At 38.0% G+C, this 20,165-nt stretch overlaps 1 protein-coding gene across 1 annotated transcript in view; it reads left to right on the forward strand.

Annotated features, from left to right (window-relative positions):
* The window catches only part of ADGRV1 (adhesion G protein-coupled receptor V1), a 276,070-nt gene that overhangs the window by 255,265 nt on the left and 640 nt on the right, over window positions 1-20,165 (forward strand). Inside the window, exons 89-90 of the mRNA XM_066568694.1 lie at window positions 10,669-10,860; window positions 12,562-12,739. Coding sequence (XP_066424791.1) covers window positions 10,669-10,860; window positions 12,562-12,739 — 370 coding nt within the window. The remainder of the gene's footprint in view (window positions 1-10,668; window positions 10,861-12,561; window positions 12,740-20,165) is intronic.

The following is a 20,165-nucleotide window of genomic DNA, read 5'->3' on the forward strand; positions in this document are numbered from 1 at the left end:
GAGCTTTTCATTTACCAAGGGCAAGGAGAACCAACAGTTTTGATATATATTTCATGACTTACACTATCTTTTGCTGACTATGAGTAAAGCTACTTTGTGGCAAAGTTCAATGAATGTACCAACACGTAGAAACTAAATGTTTCAATTGCTCAGTTTTGAAATATATTTATATATCCTTTGTCATTACATTGGTATGTATTGACATACAATTTGTGGTTTTATTAGTAGAATTAATAACTAAATACTAAATACTATATAAAATATTAAATAATATTTAATTATACTATATATACTTAGTTATGTTATGTCAGCCATTACTCTCCCAAGTGTTGTACTTGTCTCAGAAATGCAGAGGAATCCCTGTTTAGAACCATTGGAATTGCCTCAAGTGTTAATTTAATTTGCTTTCTATTTTCTGTAAATTTTCCTTGTTTTATATTTTTTTTACACTTCGTTGGTGTTTCTGTCTGAGATTGTTTAAAAAGTCCTGATGGAAATTTTTGTGGCAAAGTTCTTTTCCATTTAAAAAAACAATTGTAACACACAAATGCAAATTCTAGAAAGCTTTCTAAAAAAAGCCTCAAGACAATGGTTTCTAGTAGAATACTTGACAGCGATGGAATTGACTCCACCTGAAGCAAGTTTGCTGGCAACACCAAGCCATGGGTTGCAGTTGACATGCTGGAAGGAAGCAATGCCATCCAGAGGGATCTTGACATGCTTGAGACTGGGTCCATGCAAACCTCACGGAGTTCAACAAAGCAAAGTGCAAGGTCCTACACTTGGGTCGTGGCAATCCCAAACACACCTACAGGCTGGGCAGAGAAGTGAGTGAGAGCAGCCCTGAGGAGAAAGACTTGGTGGTGATGGTTGATGAAAAGTTCAACATGAGCTGGCAGTGTGAGCTCACAGCCCAGCGAGCCAAACGTGTTCTGGGCTGGATCCAAAGGAGTGTGGGCAGCAGGAGGAAGGAGGTGATTCTGCCCCTCTGCTCTGCTCTTGTGGGACCCACCTGGAGTGCTGTGTACAGTTCTGGTGTCCTAACAGAAGGAGGATGTGGAACTGTTGGAGCAAGTCCAGAGGAGGGCCAAGTTGATAAGAGGACTGGAGCATCTCTCCTAAGAAGACAGGTTGAGAAAGTTAGGGCTGTTCAGCCTGGAAAAGAGAAGGTTGTATAGAGACCTCCTAGCAACCTTCCAGTAACTCAGGAGGGCCTACTGGAAAGCTGGAGTGGGACTCTTTATTAGGAACTGTAGTGATAGGAGAAGAATAATGGGTACAAACTGAAAGAGGGAAAATTTAGGTTACATATAAGGAAGAAATTTTTCTCTGTGAGGATGGTGAGGTACAGGAAACAGGTTGCCCAGGGAGATTGTGGGTGACCCTGGTACTGTTCAGGGCCAGTTTGGATAAGTCCTTGGGCAATCTGGTCTAATGGGAGGTGTCCATGGCAGCTGGGGTCAGGACTAGATGATCTTTAAGACATATTCCAAACCCTTAGCATTGTATGATTCTGTGATCAAATCCCTATTTAGTAATGAGTCTGTTTTTTATTTTACTTTGAGTACCACTCCCTGTGAAAAGAGATCTGAAGTGCTCTCTTGAGGTACATTTTATTCTCTCCTTGCACAGACTGGGGGCTTATTATCTCAGGCCAAAAAGTGAGTTATCTCCATGACAGAGCCAAATTGTACCTCTGCCTTCTCTTGTTCACCTAGTTGTCAGATATAGAAGGACATATAGTCTTTGTCCTCATTTTTGCCCACATTTCCCTTTTCTTGAGGAGCATACCTAACCAACACAGTTTTATCTTCCTGCTTTATAAAGCTTGTCTTCTGCCATTGCTGAATCTGTGGAAAGGTAGTAAGTATCTATAGGATTTTTTCACTAAAATCAAAGGAAGTAGGGAGTATAAATTGCTGACAGTTCCCATGAATGTCACTTAACGCAAAGCCTGCTATCCAAGAACTGTAGTAATGAGAAAGTCAGTTGTCTGGCAAAATTGCTTCTTGAAATAACTTACACATCTGTTATTCTGGTTGTAAAAACAATAAAAAATTAATTTTAAGATATTTGCTGGGGTCAGTTTTAACTAACGGATGGTTGAACGTGGTGAGACCTTGTTTGGTTCCCTACAGCCTTGCATGTCTGTGGCTCTTTAACTGGCTGCAGAATCACTGAAGGGTTTTCCAAATGGTCAGAGAATGCTGGAGTACCCAAACACTTATTCCCATCAGTCTTGCCCTAAAACACTCAAGCAGAAGATATGGCAAATAATTACACCAGTTATCTACAACCCTTCAGTTCCATCCAAGACGGAATTTTTTTTAAGGATTCTTGCATTTATGGCTTCTGAAGTTGCAGAGTTGTTATACAGCTTTTTATGGCACTGCACTGAAATACTCCTAAATAGACAGTTTATCCAATTTGTCAGTCAGAGTAACAAGAATCAAAGAGACAATGGTAGGCATAAGAGATATTACAACACTGAAAGAATTCCTTAAAGGGGAAAAATGTTGTTATAACAATAACTTCTAGCTTTACTCTTTGACATTTTCTCTAATGCCATAAACACAAAGTTAGCCTCTGTCTTTTGACTCTTCCAGTCACGAAAAGCCTACTTTCTATTCCCTGTTTCTATTATCTCTGTGTATCAGTCATTAATACACATAAAGATAAATTACTGCTTTAACAAAAAATAACAATAAAAATAATAATGTGTTGCAGGAATAGTTCTTTTTTTGGCTGTGCACTGTGATGCTAGTATGTTTGGTCTTTAAATGTAGTTTTTGCAATTGCTAGCTTCTTGTTTTAGTTTTTTTAGTTTTCAACTTGCTTTCAGATATAACTAGAGAATCAACTGTTCTGAGACTGTTAGGGAATCTCTTGAACCAGGACCAGATGTTGCAAAGGCTTTTTTCATCCAACTTTTCTTTGGGAAGGAAATAAAAGCAGTAGTAGGCTTGGATTGGAAGGTATGGTCTAAAATGTGGGTTTGGTTATAAATGTTTATCATGGAAAGCAAGTATGAGAGTAAGTATTTGAAAAATTTTACTAAGTTTATGTGAAAACTCATGACTTCTGATATTTCTAGGAGTTGAAAAATGTATGAGCATAACCTTACTGTTTGGTCTTCTGTTCCTTTTTGTGTTTGGTTCATCAGTGACAAATAGTTTGGTTTCGTTGGTATGTGATCTGGATACTTTTTGGTACCAGAGAGGTCCTCCTCATAGGATAAAGCACAAGAAGAACCTAATGCAAAGAGGAGCTCAAAGGATGTTGTCTCCAGTTTCTGTTGCCTGTGCAGGAAAGAAAAATGAATAAAAGCAGAGGGGGAAAAAGTTCATAGGCTAAGAACAGGGGCAGAGATGGGGAGCAATGGGGTGCCAGTTTGCTTTGTCTGATCTTATTTGTTCTTAACCTTCTGCCACCATTTGTGGTTGCTGAGATTTGATAACTCTCACAGAGTCTTACTGACTCTCTGTAAGGAGTGGCTGGAGCCAGAACTGTGGGGGAAATTGCAAGCTGCTTCTAAGTGCTGGCTCTCTCATGTTTTCCCTACACCTCTCCCAAGTTCCTGCCTTCGGTGTTCAACTCAGTCTTTCTTTCTCTGTTAAGCTTGAAATACCAAAATAGGGCTTTCTTTGTATTTCCAGGATGACTGCATTGGAAGGAAGGGACAGAATCTTATTCTATCTCAATCTACACAGTTTGCAAGTTTGGCTAACCATCTGTATTTTCAGTGCATTTTCAAGCTTAACATCCCTCTTTTAATGCTGAATCTGTGCTCTTGAAACAAATAACAACAACTGACCAAAAAAAGTCCCAAAATTGCAACCAAAAAACCCTAAAAAAAAATGGAATAAAAACCCCTAAGACCTTTTCCACTATTTACAGTGCTGAAATGAGAGGTAGAAATGGCAGTTGTGTTGGAGTAGTTACAAGTGTGCTGAAAGCTGTGCAAAATATTTATAGTGAGTACTGAATATCCAAGCAAATCTGGTTTTTAAAGATGTGCCAAAGTGTGTGAACCTGTCAGGTAAGACTTAGCGAAGTTTAGCTTAAATCTGAGATGAGTGCAGTTTGCCAGAAAGGAATTTATGGCTTTGGCTTTGAGCAACAGTTGCAAGATTCAGCATGGTGTTGGCATAGCTGGCTCTGCATAAAGAGAAACTTGGCAGTGTACACTAAAGTTTCAGATGAGACATTAGTATTAGGAAAACTCGTTTAAAATGCTGAAAGCACATTTTTTTCATTATTACAGAACATACCTGTAACATGTTTATCTGTGGAATTAAAATTTTACCAAAACTGAAAGCACTCAAAATAAGTATATCTCAGTGCAGACCTGTAAATGCGCTTTCAATTTAATGATAGATACATGAATTATTACTTTTCTTCATTGCATTTTTTAAGATGGCTTCTTTTCCTCTGTGTGTGTGTGTGTGTGTGGTGGCTGGTTCAATAGGTGATACCTACTGACATGGTATGGGTTTTGCAGTCCTAAACTACATTTATTTATCCTTGGTTACATTTATTATTGAGTTTTTGCTTTTGATGTTAATTTTTAGGTCTTCAGCTGTAACTGACACAAATCTTGTTGTACAGAGCAAAATGGAGCGTAAATGCCTCAGGAACCAAAGTGCAGATAAGCAGTAAATGTTCACAGTTGAAACTGTGATAAGATAAATTGCAGGATTGATAAGAGTTACAATGGTTTCATCAAAACTGATGCTTAATGGCAAATAAACATTCTAACAGTTGATACACAGCAGGTCCAATGTCTACTCACTAAATGCAATCATCAGCTGATCGGGCTGCACTGCTACAGACAGTTTTACAACAATCACTTTGAATGCTAAGAAACAGAACCACATATAAACAAGGGGTCTTTGATTTATATTTCAAAGGTTATTATTTCTGAAGAGCCATGAGTGGGAGAGGTTAAGTGATGGCTGCAGCTGTATCATAGGACTAAGATGATACTTCTGTCTTAATACCAACAATAAAAGATCTTCAATTTGCTTTCAAAATAAAATATGATTGAAGAAAATAATGGCAAAATAAAATGTACATTGAAGACTGCATAAAAAAATGCCATGCATGCAATTTATTATAATGACCGCTAAAAAAAGGAAGGAAGGGAAGCAGGAAAGGAAGGAAAGCTTTCCTTGCAGAAATAAATAATTGTATGTTTTGTGTTTGCCACTTGGCTCACATTAATAATACTACTGCATGTATGAATTTTCAGTTCCATAACTAATCAAAAATTATTAGGAAAGATGATATTATCAAATTTATATCATGCTTTGCACAATGGCACTGATTATGATTTCTTGAATATGATTCCTTTAATTTTGTGAGTAATTTCTTGCTTTGCAGAGACTAGCTTTTGAACTTAGTGAAATATGCAATTTATTTATATTAATCAGACTGATAATTTTCCCAAAAGAGGTAGGGACTTGTTATGTAAGTCAGAGTTAATCCACAGCAGTCTTTGACCAACCAGTGATGGAAAACAACATAAAGAACTTCCCATAAATTAATGAAAACCCTAAGGAAGTTCACAAGAAATCAACCAAGGCGCTGAATAGCACACCACCAGAAGTGGCAGCAGCACCCCTGACCATTGACAGCCAACCAAAAACAACAATGTGATCACTAAATTAACAAGGAAAGGACTTCCTAGGACTGGTTGACAACAGTAAATTACCACAGTCCAGACAGAGAATGAAATTAAATCTCACCTGATAAAATTATAAATCTGAAGTAAGACTAACCAAAGCCTAACTGTCATACAGTAGTGACAAAGAGCATCAAGAGCTGATCCAACTATGGACAATTCTTCTGTTGTCCAAGATACATTTGTGTTCTTTATTGGGGTGTTTTTACCAGCTGGCATGAATAAATGTGTAAGTGTAAAAATAATAGTGTATTTTTTAGACACTCTGTTTTAAGGATCAGAACGAGCCATTTCTGGTAACTGAAATTTTTCGTCTGACCAAGAGGTCAGCTTTCTTCAGAAGCCTTGATTTTGCTTTAAGTATTCTCCTTTAGAAAAGCAACTTTTAGTGATACAGTCATGTGATGATAGTAAACAACCAAAATTTTCCAAATTAAATTAAATTTAAATTAAATTAGGGTTTTTTTTAGTGCTGATATATACCCAGAAGCAGGTTGAGAAATGGCTAAAATGGAGTGATGAAATCACTTTTTGTTCACTAAAGTCTTAAGATACTTAATTTTATATGTAGAAATACCATTCCTCTAAAACAGATGATCATATCTGAATTAACTTCTCTGATGAAAACAGGTGTTTTCAGAGTAGGGTATCTCAGACACGGTTAAAATACTTGTGGGAGATATATGCTATATATTAGCTTCAAAAATAAGTCTAATAACTTGGTGTGTTTGTGTTTATCAGAACAATAATAAAATCATGTGATGCAGTAAGAATCTTCATTTTCTCTCTGTATGTAAAAAGGAGATGATGAAAAGATTTGTCGATTGCCTACAATCTCTTTTATCCTTACTAATTATTAGTAACAGAGTTAGCTCAGTTTTCTAATTTAGATGTACTGTAGTGTCATATCAGTAAGTTGGACATACAGAGTTAGAGACCAGAGACAAACTCTGAGTCTTCAGTGTGCAGTGAAGGTTTCCTGTGGACCAGTCCTCCAGTCCTCTATGGCATCTCGTGAGGTGTAAATTGTATGAATGTATTCTGTCCTTAATTATCTAGTTTCCTGCAGCTGCTCCTCAAAATAAGTAAATCAATCTGTTGTATAGGAAAACTCACACAAATGCATGAACAAAACCCTCTCATCAATTATATTGTGCACATATATACCAGAAAAAACTCCCTTCTTCTTCTTCTATGGAGTAATCTCCACAGTCTTTTTGGGCAGGTTGCGCCAGTGCTTAGTTAACCCTACATTAAATATGTTTTCCTCATATCCAGTTGGAACCTTCCCCATTTCAACTTAAGACCACTCTCTCTCCCTCTGTCACTTCCCACTACCTTCTCCATGACTGTCTCTTGTAAGGTGAACTGCAGGCATAACCTAGAGCAGCACTGAGGCTGCTCCCACCTCACTGAACAAAAATATCCCATCAAACTTTTCCATGTGAGCTTTCTTTCAGACAGTTGTACCTGTGTTTATATGGGTATATTTTTCCCTGACATAACACTACAAGAGAGTTTATGAGCCAGACCAGCTTGCTGAGATGAGATGAAATGAATGATAAGAGCTTAATTGTCTTCCATGAGCCAATATCAGTAAAATAACCAGCAGTCTTTTCAGACAGACTCTTGCAGGTTTTTTTCATATAAGCAGCATGTTTGAGAACTATAAGTTGCCTGTTTGTGCTCCCTCCCTTGAACAGTCTAGTTGTCTGCTTGGAGCATTTCCCACCTTTCTCCATAGGAAATACGTTACTACCACCTTTTTCTCTGATGTTTTACTGTGGCATTGTACTAACACTACTATCATAATTTAACCATAAATGAAATAGGGTTAAATGTTTCCTAAGTAGTCCTGGGTGCCCAATGCACAGAATTTATGTAGAATTACTATTTAATCCTCCGGAATCCTAGTTCTTTAGCTTAGTTGTTCAGTGTGCTTCCATAGGGCCCCAGTCAAACTCTTAGATTATTAGTTGGTCATTGTAATCTGGGACCCAAGAGATTTTCCTGGCACCCTGGCACATGCTTATGAGTTGAGGAGCATGGCTCCCAATATATATGCAACAGCAGAGGTTGCTGGTTCTAGGCTGAGATTTTGGGGGCTGGGTTTAGGTTAGGTTTTTTTGATGAAAACTTCTAATAAAAAAATAATATTTCCCATACATTTAACAGAAATATTATTGCCTGTGTTAATTAATATCCACACCTTAAGGAACCTCTTTTCAATCCTTATGGAGGGTGTAGATTCCCAGCAGGCCTGTCAGCAGAAATTAACTATTGTCTTCATTTCGTTCTTAGTCCAGGCACCAAGGACAAGGTTTGTGAGTCTCTGAAAAAGTACAGTAGTTCCAAGCTGGTAGTACAGTAGTTCCAAGTTGTTAATATGAAAACACAGAAAACATATATTACAATGCCAAAAACTTAATTTTCCTAGCAATTTATGACTGTTTTTACAGTGTTAAAGGTTGAAGTGAACAGAAACATGAGTCACAAGAATGATGAAAGATCATTCAATTCTCAGACTGGTGCTTTTGAAAAAACCCACTGAAACTGTGAAAGCTGTGGTTGCACTGACAGCAACCTAAGTATCTGCACGCTGTCCATGCTCTTTCAGAGTAAACACCTTGGTAGCTGCTGGCTTGAAAAGAAACAGAAATTCATACTGCATGACATCATATGTGGTCTTTGGAACTCAATGCAACCTGGGCAGGACCTTTGACTTGTTTTAGCTTCCTAACCACCTTCCTGGGGATTTTTAACAGGGACACAGGACTGTCAGAATATGACCACAAAACTGTTTTGGTGCTTCAAACAAAACTACAGTGATGGTACAAAGAAATTCACATCTACAGAGCATTATCTTCTTGAGATTCTAGATTTGGAGGGGAATATAGGGGAAAGAAAGATCCATCCTTTGTCCAGCCAAGGAATTCTCTTTCCAGCAAGAATTCCTGTCTAAATGTATTGCCTGCTTAGGAATATTGGGTTTCATTAGGTATGAGCTTCTGTTGGTAAGACATTGCTCTAACAACTTGCAAGATGGGAGAAGTAAAACACAGTTTTTGGTTCTGCTATCTGTCTCAGCCTTTGACTTCTCCTGTTCTTAGCCATTAAAATAACCTGTGTCCATGTGATTATTATGGAAGGACCCAGAGGAGTTGTCTCATCATCAGAGAATTACATCAGGACACAGACCAAGTTAAGGAGATAATTGTGACACTTTATTCCATGAGTATTTGTTTTAGAAAATTGAGTGTCCACACTTGAAGCTACTTGAGGAGAGTGACTTGTCATGGACCTTGTATACCAATGCCTTGTGTCCCTGCAATTTCAAAAGACAGGGCTGTGTGGCATCGTCAGCTAATGGGTTTTCTTGAATGCTTGAAATGTGTGTGCAGCTTTTGTGGCTAGGCACTCAAAGACTGAACTGCCAGAGGCTACTCTGAATTTTGTTTTGTCACTGTAATCTGTTCTTCTTGGGGGTTTTATCCTTTTCATATCCATAACAACTTAAATTAAAATAAATCCATTTGCTGGCCCCATTATGTTTGAAGTATATCAGAGTCCTTGAACTTGTTTATAGAATGAAAGGATATTTTAGTTACTTTTTACCATCTCAAACATGTTTACATCTATTTTATGGAATGTACTTATGTGTATCACAAAGAAATTTCCTCTCAGTGAAATGCTCTGAGTTGTCATGACAAATAAACAATAATCTGGAAAAGCAGGAACGTGTTTTCTCAAAATAGTTTTTTAGTGGTTTTAGCACTTTTGTTTGGTAGTTTTCTGTTTAAAAAATCTCAGAAGCAGAGCTGTATGATTTTATAGCAGCTGTGTGAGAGTATTTCCAGTGTTTAACCCACTGAGATTGAAATCCTGTTGAATCCCATTAGCTTTTCTTATGTGTCACTTCAGACCAGATGATTCTGTCATATCATTTTCTCAATAGAAATTATCCATCTATGTATCATGAAGTGCTGTTGAGTATTTGCAGTCTCTTCTTTTTTCAAGTATTTTCAAAATTCCTTTTGTTAGGAATTCACAAATATAATTAGATGAAACTCCTTACTATTTATAAACCCAGTTAGTACTTCCATGCCAGTGGAAGTGGATACCTTTAAAATGAATTGTTCTGCTTAGTACAATTGGCTTCAGGGTTCTGGAAAACAATGGGAATAAAAAAAAAACATTGCAAATGTAATTGTATTGCAGCAATTGGTAAGAATGCAGAAGACTTCTTTCTGTACTATTTTGGTAACCCTTTCTTTAGTAATTATTTAACAAGTTGATTTATCAGTTGGAGTGGATTATTTTCTCTCAGGATTAGTGCAACTTAAAAATTAAAGTAAGTCAGATTTATTATTGAGAAATTCAGTTACTGGATTTCTTTATAAACACAAGACATGGTTGTATTATTTGTCTTGGCTCGAACTAAAGGTCAAAATTAGCAAGTTTTAAACAAGAACTGCAGAAGCATACAGCACAGCCTTTGTTGTAATCAAAAATGAAAATCAGTGCTGAATTAGTGCATATCACAGAACATCTAATTTGTAGTTATGGTATCCGTGACAGCAGCAGTGCAGTTTGCATGAGGTAAAGATTACAAAAAGCTAGCAGGTCAGTAAGAAAATGAAGAATTGTGGCTAAGGAACAGCAGTCAAATACTATTATAAGGGAGGCCTTTAACCTCATTTTCACTGTTATGATAACTGTGAAACTCAAGTTGGTTTTGTTGGTTTTGGGGTCGTGGCTTTCCTTTGCAACTCTGTAGGTTCAGCTAAATAATAATTTTAAAATACCTGTGTGTGTGTGTGTGTGTGTGTGTGTGCTTGTGTGTTTTTAGCTGAAGAACTCAGGATTTGAACTTACTTGTAACTTTTAGATCTCTGATGGAAAGCATCCATTAGTTTTCACAGAAAGCTCTGAACCAAGCTACCTGCATTTCACAGCCTGCTGTTCTCTTTCAATCTCTGTTTAAGGGTCTTTATGTCTTTGTGGTATATTTTATCCTGCACAACCAACTTTGCTGTCCTGTGAAAGCAAGTTACACTGTTGACATCAATGGGCATACAACTCCAGGATCAGCATTTTTCATACATGGCAGTGGTCTGCCAGCTGCAGGAGGAGAGATCAGCAAGTCCACGCAGAACCTCATCAGTGCCATGGAAGAGGTAAGAGTGCTCTGTAGTTCTCTGTAGCCGTTAACTTGTTTAGAGATTTCAGCATTAGTTCTGAAGTATACATGGGAATAAGATGCTAAATGTTATAGGTTTGATAGGGGGGAGCTTTTTCTTTCATTTATTTTAATACAAAAATAGGTATCTTTATCCATGTTATTCTTGGAACTTACTGTGCCCTCATAACATCCCATGTAGAGAATTTCTTCTTTCACACTTGAGTCTTCAGATTATTATGGAGGTTGATTAAAATGTCAAAAGTAGGTCATGAGAAATCAAAATATCAGGTTAATTCTTTCAGCTTACTATAGGTTTTAGATGGGCTTTATGTAGTTAATTTCTCAGAGTTATGATGTTTAAAACTTCTGGAAATTGCAATAAAGTTAGAATAAAATTGGAATGGAATGGAATGGAATGGAATGGAGTGGAATGGAATGGGGAAAGGAAGTGAATGGAAATGGGAAAAGGGAAAAGGGGGAAAAAAGGGAAAAGGGAAAAAAAAGGGAAAAGGGAAGGCGTAGTGGGTTTACCCTGCCTGGATGCCAGGCACCATCTAAAGTGGATGATATAGAGATGTACTTAGCAATATTAATTTATCTATTGCTAACAAAATCAGAGCAGCATAATGAAAAAAACAAAACAAAACAAAACAAAAACAACCTTAAAAACACCTTCGCCCCTTCAGCAGGCCTCCTTCTTTCCCAGGTCTAATTCCTCCCTCAGCAGCACAGGGAGACAAGGAATGTGGGTTATGGTCAGTTCATCATCCATAGCTTCTGCAGCTCCTCAGGGAGAGGAGTCCTTCCTGTACTTGAACATGGGGTCCCTTGCACAGAGGAGAGCTCTCCATAAACTTACCCAGTGTGAGTCCATCCCACAGTCAAGAGTCCTCCCCGACTGCTGCAGCATGGGTCTTTCTTCCAAGGGGCGTAGTCCTTCATGGGCAGGCTCCAGCATGGTCTCTGAACACCTCCCACAGCCTCCTCTCAGGCACCCCCCTGCTCTGGCATGGGCCTCCTTCATGGGCTGCAGGGGCACAGCTGCTTCCTCATGTTCTGCACCACAGGCTGCAAGGGAATCCCAGCTCTTGTATCTAGAGCACCTTCTCCCTCTCCTTCTCCACTGACTCTGGTGTCTGCAGAATTGTTCCTCTCACAAATTCTCACCCTGCTCTTCCCTGGCCACAGTTACATCTGCACAATAATATTTTTTTTTTATTCTGTTTCTTAAATATGTTATCACAGAGGCATTACCACCATTTCTAATTGGCCCAGATGTGGCAGTGGATACATCTTTGCAGCTGCCAGGGGTTGTTCAACCAGGCATGGAGGAATCTTCCAGTAGCTTCTCACAGAAGTCACCCCAGTAGGCTCCTCTGTAACCCTCCACACTACCAAAACTTAGCCATGAAAACTCAATACAGGAGGAAAGGCAAAGGAAAGGGAGATACAGATAGATAGGTCTAGATCTAGATCTAGATATCTTTATAGATAGATAGATATAGATAGATTTAGATATAGATATATAGATACAATTTATTGAAAAGTTTTAAAAGGCATCCTGGTTCATTATAGAAGTGACAGAATATCTGGTTCCAAAATCTCTTGTTCGTCAGTTCAGCTCTGGTCATAATTTCCACTATCTGTAAAATAGTTTTGATGCTTACTGAATTTTGTGTCTTTTTAAACTCTGCAGGTGCCTGCAGACTGGGAGAGGGCATCCTTGCAGCCTGCTAGTCAAGCTAGTGCTGCCTTTAAGCAGACTCCACAAAATGGTAATGTTTTCCACCCTTCTGGAGGATACAGTACCAGCTCATTAGTTGCTGATGAGGAATCACAGGAGTTTGATGACCTAATATTTGCTTTAAAGACTGGTGAGTGACTCTTCCCTTTGCCCTTCAAAGTTTGCTGTATTGCTATGTTGTTATTTATCCTAACGGTGCCACCATTCCACGAGATACAGTTAATGAGGTATCTTAATATAATCTGATTTCCAGTGAAAATCTTAAAGATCAGTTATCATAGGTTATCATATCAGTTATCATACCTCTGAGCCTTGCAAGAGACAACAGCAAGATATTTGTGGGAGTAGCAGATTATATGACCTGGCACACACAATCAGAAGATTGTTCCCTTCAGTGAATCAAGAAAAGAGGATGGGAGACTGGGAATGCTGATAATAAATAGGTATTTTTATTCAGTAAGTTTATAACACTATATATCCTAAGCTGATTTACATTGCAGGAAATATCTCTAATTATGAGGCCCTCAAAATGTGAAGAACATGCACTGATTTCCACAGGACGCCATGAAGGTGCTCAGAGGGCTGGAGAGCCTCTGCTATGAAGAAAGGTTGAGAGAGTTGGGATTGTCAGCCTGGAGGAAAGGCACTCAGGAGAGCTTTGAGTCCCTTCCAGTACCTAAAGGGGCTACAAGAGAGCTGGAGGGGGACTTTTGACGGGGGCATAGTGTGTCAGGATGAGGAAGAACGGCTTTGAACTGAAAGAGGGCCTGTTTAGATTAGGTATTAGGGAGAAATTCTTCCCTGTGAGGGTGGGGAGGCTCTGGCACAGGTTACCCAGAGAAACTAGGGCTGCCCCATCCCTGGAAGTGTTCAAGGCCAGGTTTAATAGGACTCTGAGCAACCTGATCTAGTGGAAGGTATCCCTGCCCATGGCAGGGGGTTGGAAATAGATGGTCTTTATGGTCCCTTCCAACCCAAATCATTCTGTTTTGTGAAAATCTGTTTTATACTTATTAATTTTTCTAAACATTTTGCAGACTAGTTCTACTAGCAGAAAACAGCAGTCTTTTTTTTTTCAAGACTTTCAAAGCTAGGTGCAGAAGTTACAGTTGAAAACCTTTTTTTTTACGTATGTAAGAAGGTAGCTTTTACTTTTTGACTTCTTGAACACTAAGAAGGAAATTCATAGATAGTTAATAAGACATGAAACTATCTACATCTAACACTCCTATTAATACAAATGTTTAGTACTTAAGTAAATCAGTTGGCATTACTAAACTGTAGAAGACTGAGTCTTAAGGCAGGAAGAACAATCAAGGCGACAGCCATGGCTGAAATATGATACAATTCAACACATATTCAGCGCTTAGTTACTTTTTCCTGTCTTCAAGATCCATCCCTAATTAACTTGTTTTAAGTTCTTTTAGAAAGTAGGTCTAAAACAAATTTTTGATTTTCTTGCCTAAATTCTATTATTGTCTTCTTTGTTAAAATTTTATCATAATTTTTTATGAGTGTTTCATATTAATATGATTTGAGATAGTGACTTCAGGCCATTGTTGGAGAAAAATATTTTGTTTACATTAATGATTCAAGTAGTGCCAGACAATTTTACACCAATGCTTATTCATGTGCCCACATGGTGTCCCCAACAGTGTTACAATAGTAAAAATCCCCATGATTTCTAAGCCAAACCAGCTGTCTCATCTGGTTTCAGCCTCACATTTGGACAAGATGACCTGAAAAGGTGCTGTGGAACGTTAGAGCATCTTTGACCAGCAAAGTAAATGTTTATCAGCTATTGTCTCAGACACAACCTTTAGCTCAGCATATATTTTTTCTTAAACAACAAACAAACAAACAAAAACAAAAACCCAAAAACCCCACCAAAAACAAACAAAAAACCAACAAGCTTTTCTGTAACTAAAAATCTTTTTTATTATTTTCATCCTGACATGTTCTCCAGTTCAGCTAAGTGCATGGCCAAAGAGAGGGAGGCAAGGAATCACATGGAAATAATAAAAAAGGAGATGAGGTGGTGGAAAGCTGGATTTTTTTCTCTGTTTGGCAATATAGACCTATGCTGCTAAAGTATTCACTGTGCTGTTGTCTAACAGGAGTTTTATGATAATAGTTAAGCTAGCAGGCGCTGAAATGAGCTCATCTCCAAGTCTCTCTGCACCACATTTCTTCCTCTCTTGTGTCATTGCTTGTGCTCACATGAAACCACAAGAAGTCAAGTTAGATTTCTCTTTTTCTTTTTCTTTCCACTCCCTTCTCTCTCCCACCCTACATGAGTTAGTCTGAGGCCCTTTGAGCACCAATCCTTCCTCCAAGAAAGTGGTCATTGGCAATTGGAAAACAAGGACCTCTTCTCTAAATAGGCAAAAGTGTAAAGGCAGCTAAGATGCCTTTTTGCTGAACTGCTCTTACCTGTAATTTGCTGTGTGAGGAGCTTCTCAAACCCTTTTTATTTCAGAAGGCTGAGAAGTCCTCATTCTGGAAGAGCAGGGAGAAGGTGCTTTTCCCCCCACATTAGCTAGTTTTATCACTGCTTAACTGGGGAGTGTTTCTTTTGGAGGAAGATTAAAATGCTATTGCTTGAACTTTACCTTTGATAAACTGAATCAGAACCTTCCATTATCTGTGTTCCCTAAAACTGTCAATCTATACTAAAACTTACCTACAGTAGTGCTATAGTGCTCCCACTCTGAGGACTGGCTGAGGATCAGGGCTGATTAGCAGAGGAATATGTAAAAATGTTTTTATGCCCCATTATGCTTCATCTTTTATTTCTGTTCATGTAGTTCTGAACTGTCTGAAGGTAACTTTAACTTATGGTCGCAGGGAATAATTTTGTGGCCACAAGGTTTAACCTGGATCATTTGGAATGAGTATAATAATTTTAGCAAAGCTAAATTTCATTCCTGCTTTTCTGCCATTCTAAGCTGTAGAAATAAAGACAGATTTAAAAAAAATCAACCAATCCTCCACAGAAAAACTTTGTTTTTAACTTGTCACTGTTTAGTAATTTGCAGTGTGCAGTGCAGCCCCATAAATAGTTGTGCTGGCACACTCAGCCTTGTTGCTAAAGGAATGTGTCACAGAATTGTGCACTTAACCCTTGGTTCCACAGTTATTAATGCTGGGCCTAATTACAGATTAACCCGGAATACAGGCTGGGTCAGATGGAGACATACAACTAACTGCAGTTCTAGCAAATCAGTTGGATAGCAGTGTGCTGTTTCTTAGCCCCCTGTTATGCTAGCTTTGTACAAGGATCACATAGTGATAGGGTTTTTCTGTTTTGTGTGAGAAATCCAGTGGGCTAATTATATCATGCAGCCATTGTATTTGGATGCCATACCAAATAATTCCTTCTTTCTATCAAATGTGCTCATGTCCATACAGAAATACACAGTTGGGATTCACCCTGCTCACTACATCATGCTGTTTCTTTTATTTTGGAGGTCTTTTGAGAGACAGGCCAGCTCCAAGGTGGCTTATGTGAAGGAAATAATAAAACAATTATGGTAGGAAAAATAATTTAGGGGCATGTCCTGCTCCTTGACATGCGCTAAAAGCTTTTTTTAATGTTTATTAATTTGTACTTATTCCTTTTATTGTATTTCATTTATGGCTCTCATAACGATTCAAACAGCTTCTATTGAGAAAGTTAGTTATTTGTGAATTAGGTTTTGTTGATTTCACTAATACCTTTAAAAGTCTGTAATTTTGGACGTGATTTCATTTCCCCCCTGATTTCTTGTGCAAGGTTTATATTGATAGTCAATTTAGTAAGACCTTTGCCTTCAGATTGCAACAGAGTCATATGTTATTGTAATTGAGGATAAAGCCCAATATACCAGAATTCCCTGAGGACTTGTACTCTGGTAGAGAAGCATTAAAGCATGAATAAATGCATGATAGCTTTACTGATTTTTGAACTTCCATCTATGTCTTACAAATACTCTTATCGTCTCCCTTTCTGTGATGCACAAAACCAAAACAACTCAGTCCTTTGGATGAAATGTGAAACCAAAACACAGCAAAGCCTTTGAGAGAGGCCCAAACTCCTCCAGAGGTGATGGGTGACCCACCATGGTAGTATCCAGATACATATTAAGCAGAACACTGCTACATTCATACCTCAGTGTTTTTTAAATCTTAATGGAGGCAATTGTGATAAGTATTATAGAAATATCCCAGTATTTCTTTAATATGATGCAGATATTCTAACGATTCCCTGATATGGAAAATACTTGGAAAAATCTACTAAGTTAAAAACCCCACACAAATACGGCTGTTACAATAACAATGTTTTATAAAAATGGTTCATGATTTTCAATCTGATACAGCTAGGGTTCCAAAGTCATCATTTTATATACCTTGGTGACCCCACTGAAGGTGCCTGGTTTAAGAATAAAGCATGTCATGGGGCCATCCTGAACCTGAGGAAACATTTGAAATTTCAATTCTGAAAGGTATTCAGTGCAGCATCCTTGAGACTCTCTATTACAGGGCATATAGATTGTAGGTGGCAAAGTTCCTGCCTTATCAATCTACATCTCTATTTTGAAGGGCTCACTTCAAAGAAAAAAATAAAGGAAAGAAAGATAGATAGATTGCATATTCATTCAGTTTCTCATCTGTGATTGTCACACATATGTTACGTGATGGCTATTGAATGTGACTGTGCCATACCCAGTAAGCATTTTTAGTTCAATCTGAACTTTTTTTATAGAAGCTGGATGTCTGTTGGTGTCATTTCTGTGAAGTTAAAGCCCTGAAAGAAGAATTAAGTAGCTTATTCATATACATCCCACACATATAATAAAATTATGATTGATTAAGCAAGATATAAATGCTTGAGAGATAAAAAGTTTTCCCAGTGATATGAATAAGTACTTACAATACAAGCTCTTTCCCTTAAAATGTTTTAGTGAAAGTCTTAGCTATCTCTAGGCAAGCAGATGATAACAGCTGTTGTTTCAGGGCACATAGGGATGCACTAATACAGCCCTTCACCAGCAGATGTCAGTGGAGGAACCTCTCTGGGTTTGAAGCCTGAGCTGAGACTTTTCAGTTTACAACTAGTCCTTGCATACGCAAAGAAAAGAAAGGAAGGCTTCATTTTCTTGCTTATTTTTCTTCACAAACTGGGGAAAAGTAATACTCCCTGCTACATACCTACCACACAACTCTAGGATCTCTAGAAGAGTGCATGTTTTTTGGAATCTGATTGAGTTTAAATTCCACTCTAATCTGAGAACACAATGGACCAATGAACTCTGTGAAACTCAATTGTGTAAACAGTCATACCCTTTCCAGCCTGCCGACTGTTTGGTAAGCTGGTATCCTGGTTACATTTCAGTTCTTATTCCTAAAAAGGATCAACTCTAACACAGATTGTCTTTGCAGCATCAGCAGAGCAAGGCCCTTGTAAACCTAAAGTTCCCAGTTTCAGTCTCTGACTTACCACGTTCCTGATAAGAACCTATGTAACAAAAAAGATCTTCTCTGACTTTGCACAGAGCATGGACCAAACTTGCACATGTATGACATTTAAGAATATACATACTATAATGTCATTAGACCAATACCTGATCTTTTTAGTGCCCAGCAAAAGATTCTAAAGGAAACCCTGTGCTAAGTTGCCACGTTATCAGTATAGCTATTGGTAAGACAAATATCATTCTAACACCAACACTCAGTGTTCACCTTCCATAAAAAGTATTGTGTTCTTTCTTTATTTGAAGTATTTTATTTACTTCATGGTTCTTACTTGATCATCCATCCCCATGTGGTAAATACAGCAGTCTGATTCATCTTACCTATTACAGTCAGGTTTCCTTTCTAAAATAATCAAACAATCAAAATAACTCGTTTAAACAATTGCTGTTTTTTCCAGGACCTTCAAGCACCTTTTGGATATTAGGATCTGGCTCAATTAAAGGGTTGAATGTGCATACAAATTTAAATCACTTCAATACATTTATAAACAAGTATTTTAATAATTCAGATCCTAATCTTGCCTTTTTAATTGTATCTCTGTATCTTGATGGATTTTTACTCCTGTCATACTCTGGCAGTAGTTGTTTTCTCAAGAGCTTGGGTCATGCCAACCTAAGGACTCAGTAGTGTCAGTGAACGCATGTTCCCTCCATGACCCAAACACCAAAACCAGGTGTAAGAAGGATCATGGTGCAACTGACCCACTTTACCCCTGGATCATGGAGTATGGATCCAAGTTTGGCCCCTACCAGGACTTTGTCCAGACCTCTGTGGGAAAACTTGGCTAGTCCTACAGGACCTTCTGTGCAGGTTCTCTGGACCAAACGCTATTCAAAATTGCTGCCTGACTTCCCACAGCAAAGCAGCATCACACTGCTGCCTTTGCAGTACTTCTTGTCTGCTTTAGGGGTGGTGGTTGGAAGGGTGCTAAGAGAAAACTTTGTCAAAGTGGAATAACAGAGAGCATAGAAAAAGGTGAAGGAACTCAAAAAAAATTAAACTACTCTTTTCTTTTGTCGAACAAACCAAAAACTGGAATGTCAGCTGAGATAGAAATAAGAGATGTAATGTATACCTTATAGAAACTCTGGAAAATATTTTTCAGTATGAAATGCAAATCACTGCCTCTCCCAGCATACCCTATTCAGGGCTGTTTTGAGCCAGATATCATTCCTTTGTAACTACCTTGAACTGCATGTAGTTACAGATCTGCTTCTGCCTAAAACAAATTATTTCCCCCATAATTTGTAAATGACATCACTGCAGGATCATACTTGAAAGTGATTTGTATCGATATCCTCATGCTTCATTATACTCATATGCAGTTCTCAACAAATTTAAAGCCTAGACACCTTAAGCCATCAAAAGTCATGTATTGTGTAGAATTTGTTCTATAGCTCAAGGAGATGAGCTGAAAAAACACTGAAGTTTATAGTTTCAACAGATCTCTTGTGACAAAATGGTCTGAACAAATTTTGCATTTCATAAAAACTAGTGCAGGATTGTGAATCTTCACACTAATCTACGCAAATCTCCCCCACAATAAAAGCCCAAATGAAATCCCCATCAAACACTTAGGAAGCAGAAAGCTAGCAGAAGTCCTATGACAAAAGGATGGAGAAGGTAGCCTCCCAAGGTCTCTTCTACACATGTTTTGGAGGTTCCCTTGGACAAAATTCTAGTATTCATTTGTCTTCTGGCAGAAGTAAAATTTAATGCAACAATTTATGTCAAATGTGGGTTTAAAGAATATTTGGTCAGTATATTTTTTATGTTGAAATTACTGTCCTATTAAAACAGCTGAAATTATTGTTTAACTTGGAAATTATATCGTTAAAAACCAATTATTTATGAGGAAATCCTTGGAAATACCAGATGCTAACAGCCAGATCATTAACTCAGTCCAAGCCAGGCCTTGATTTATGCTTTTCTGATTTCAAGGCAACCTCTAAATATCTATTTTACCACATACTGGGACAAATAAAGTGAATGACAGTGGAATTACGAAAAAGCATATCTGGATGGAACAAAGCTATGTCAGC

Source organism: Molothrus aeneus, chromosome Z (genome assembly GCF_037042795.1).
Source record: "Molothrus aeneus isolate 106 chromosome Z, BPBGC_Maene_1.0, whole genome shotgun sequence".
Classification (NCBI taxonomy): Eukaryota; Metazoa; Chordata; class Aves; order Passeriformes; family Icteridae; genus Molothrus; species Molothrus aeneus.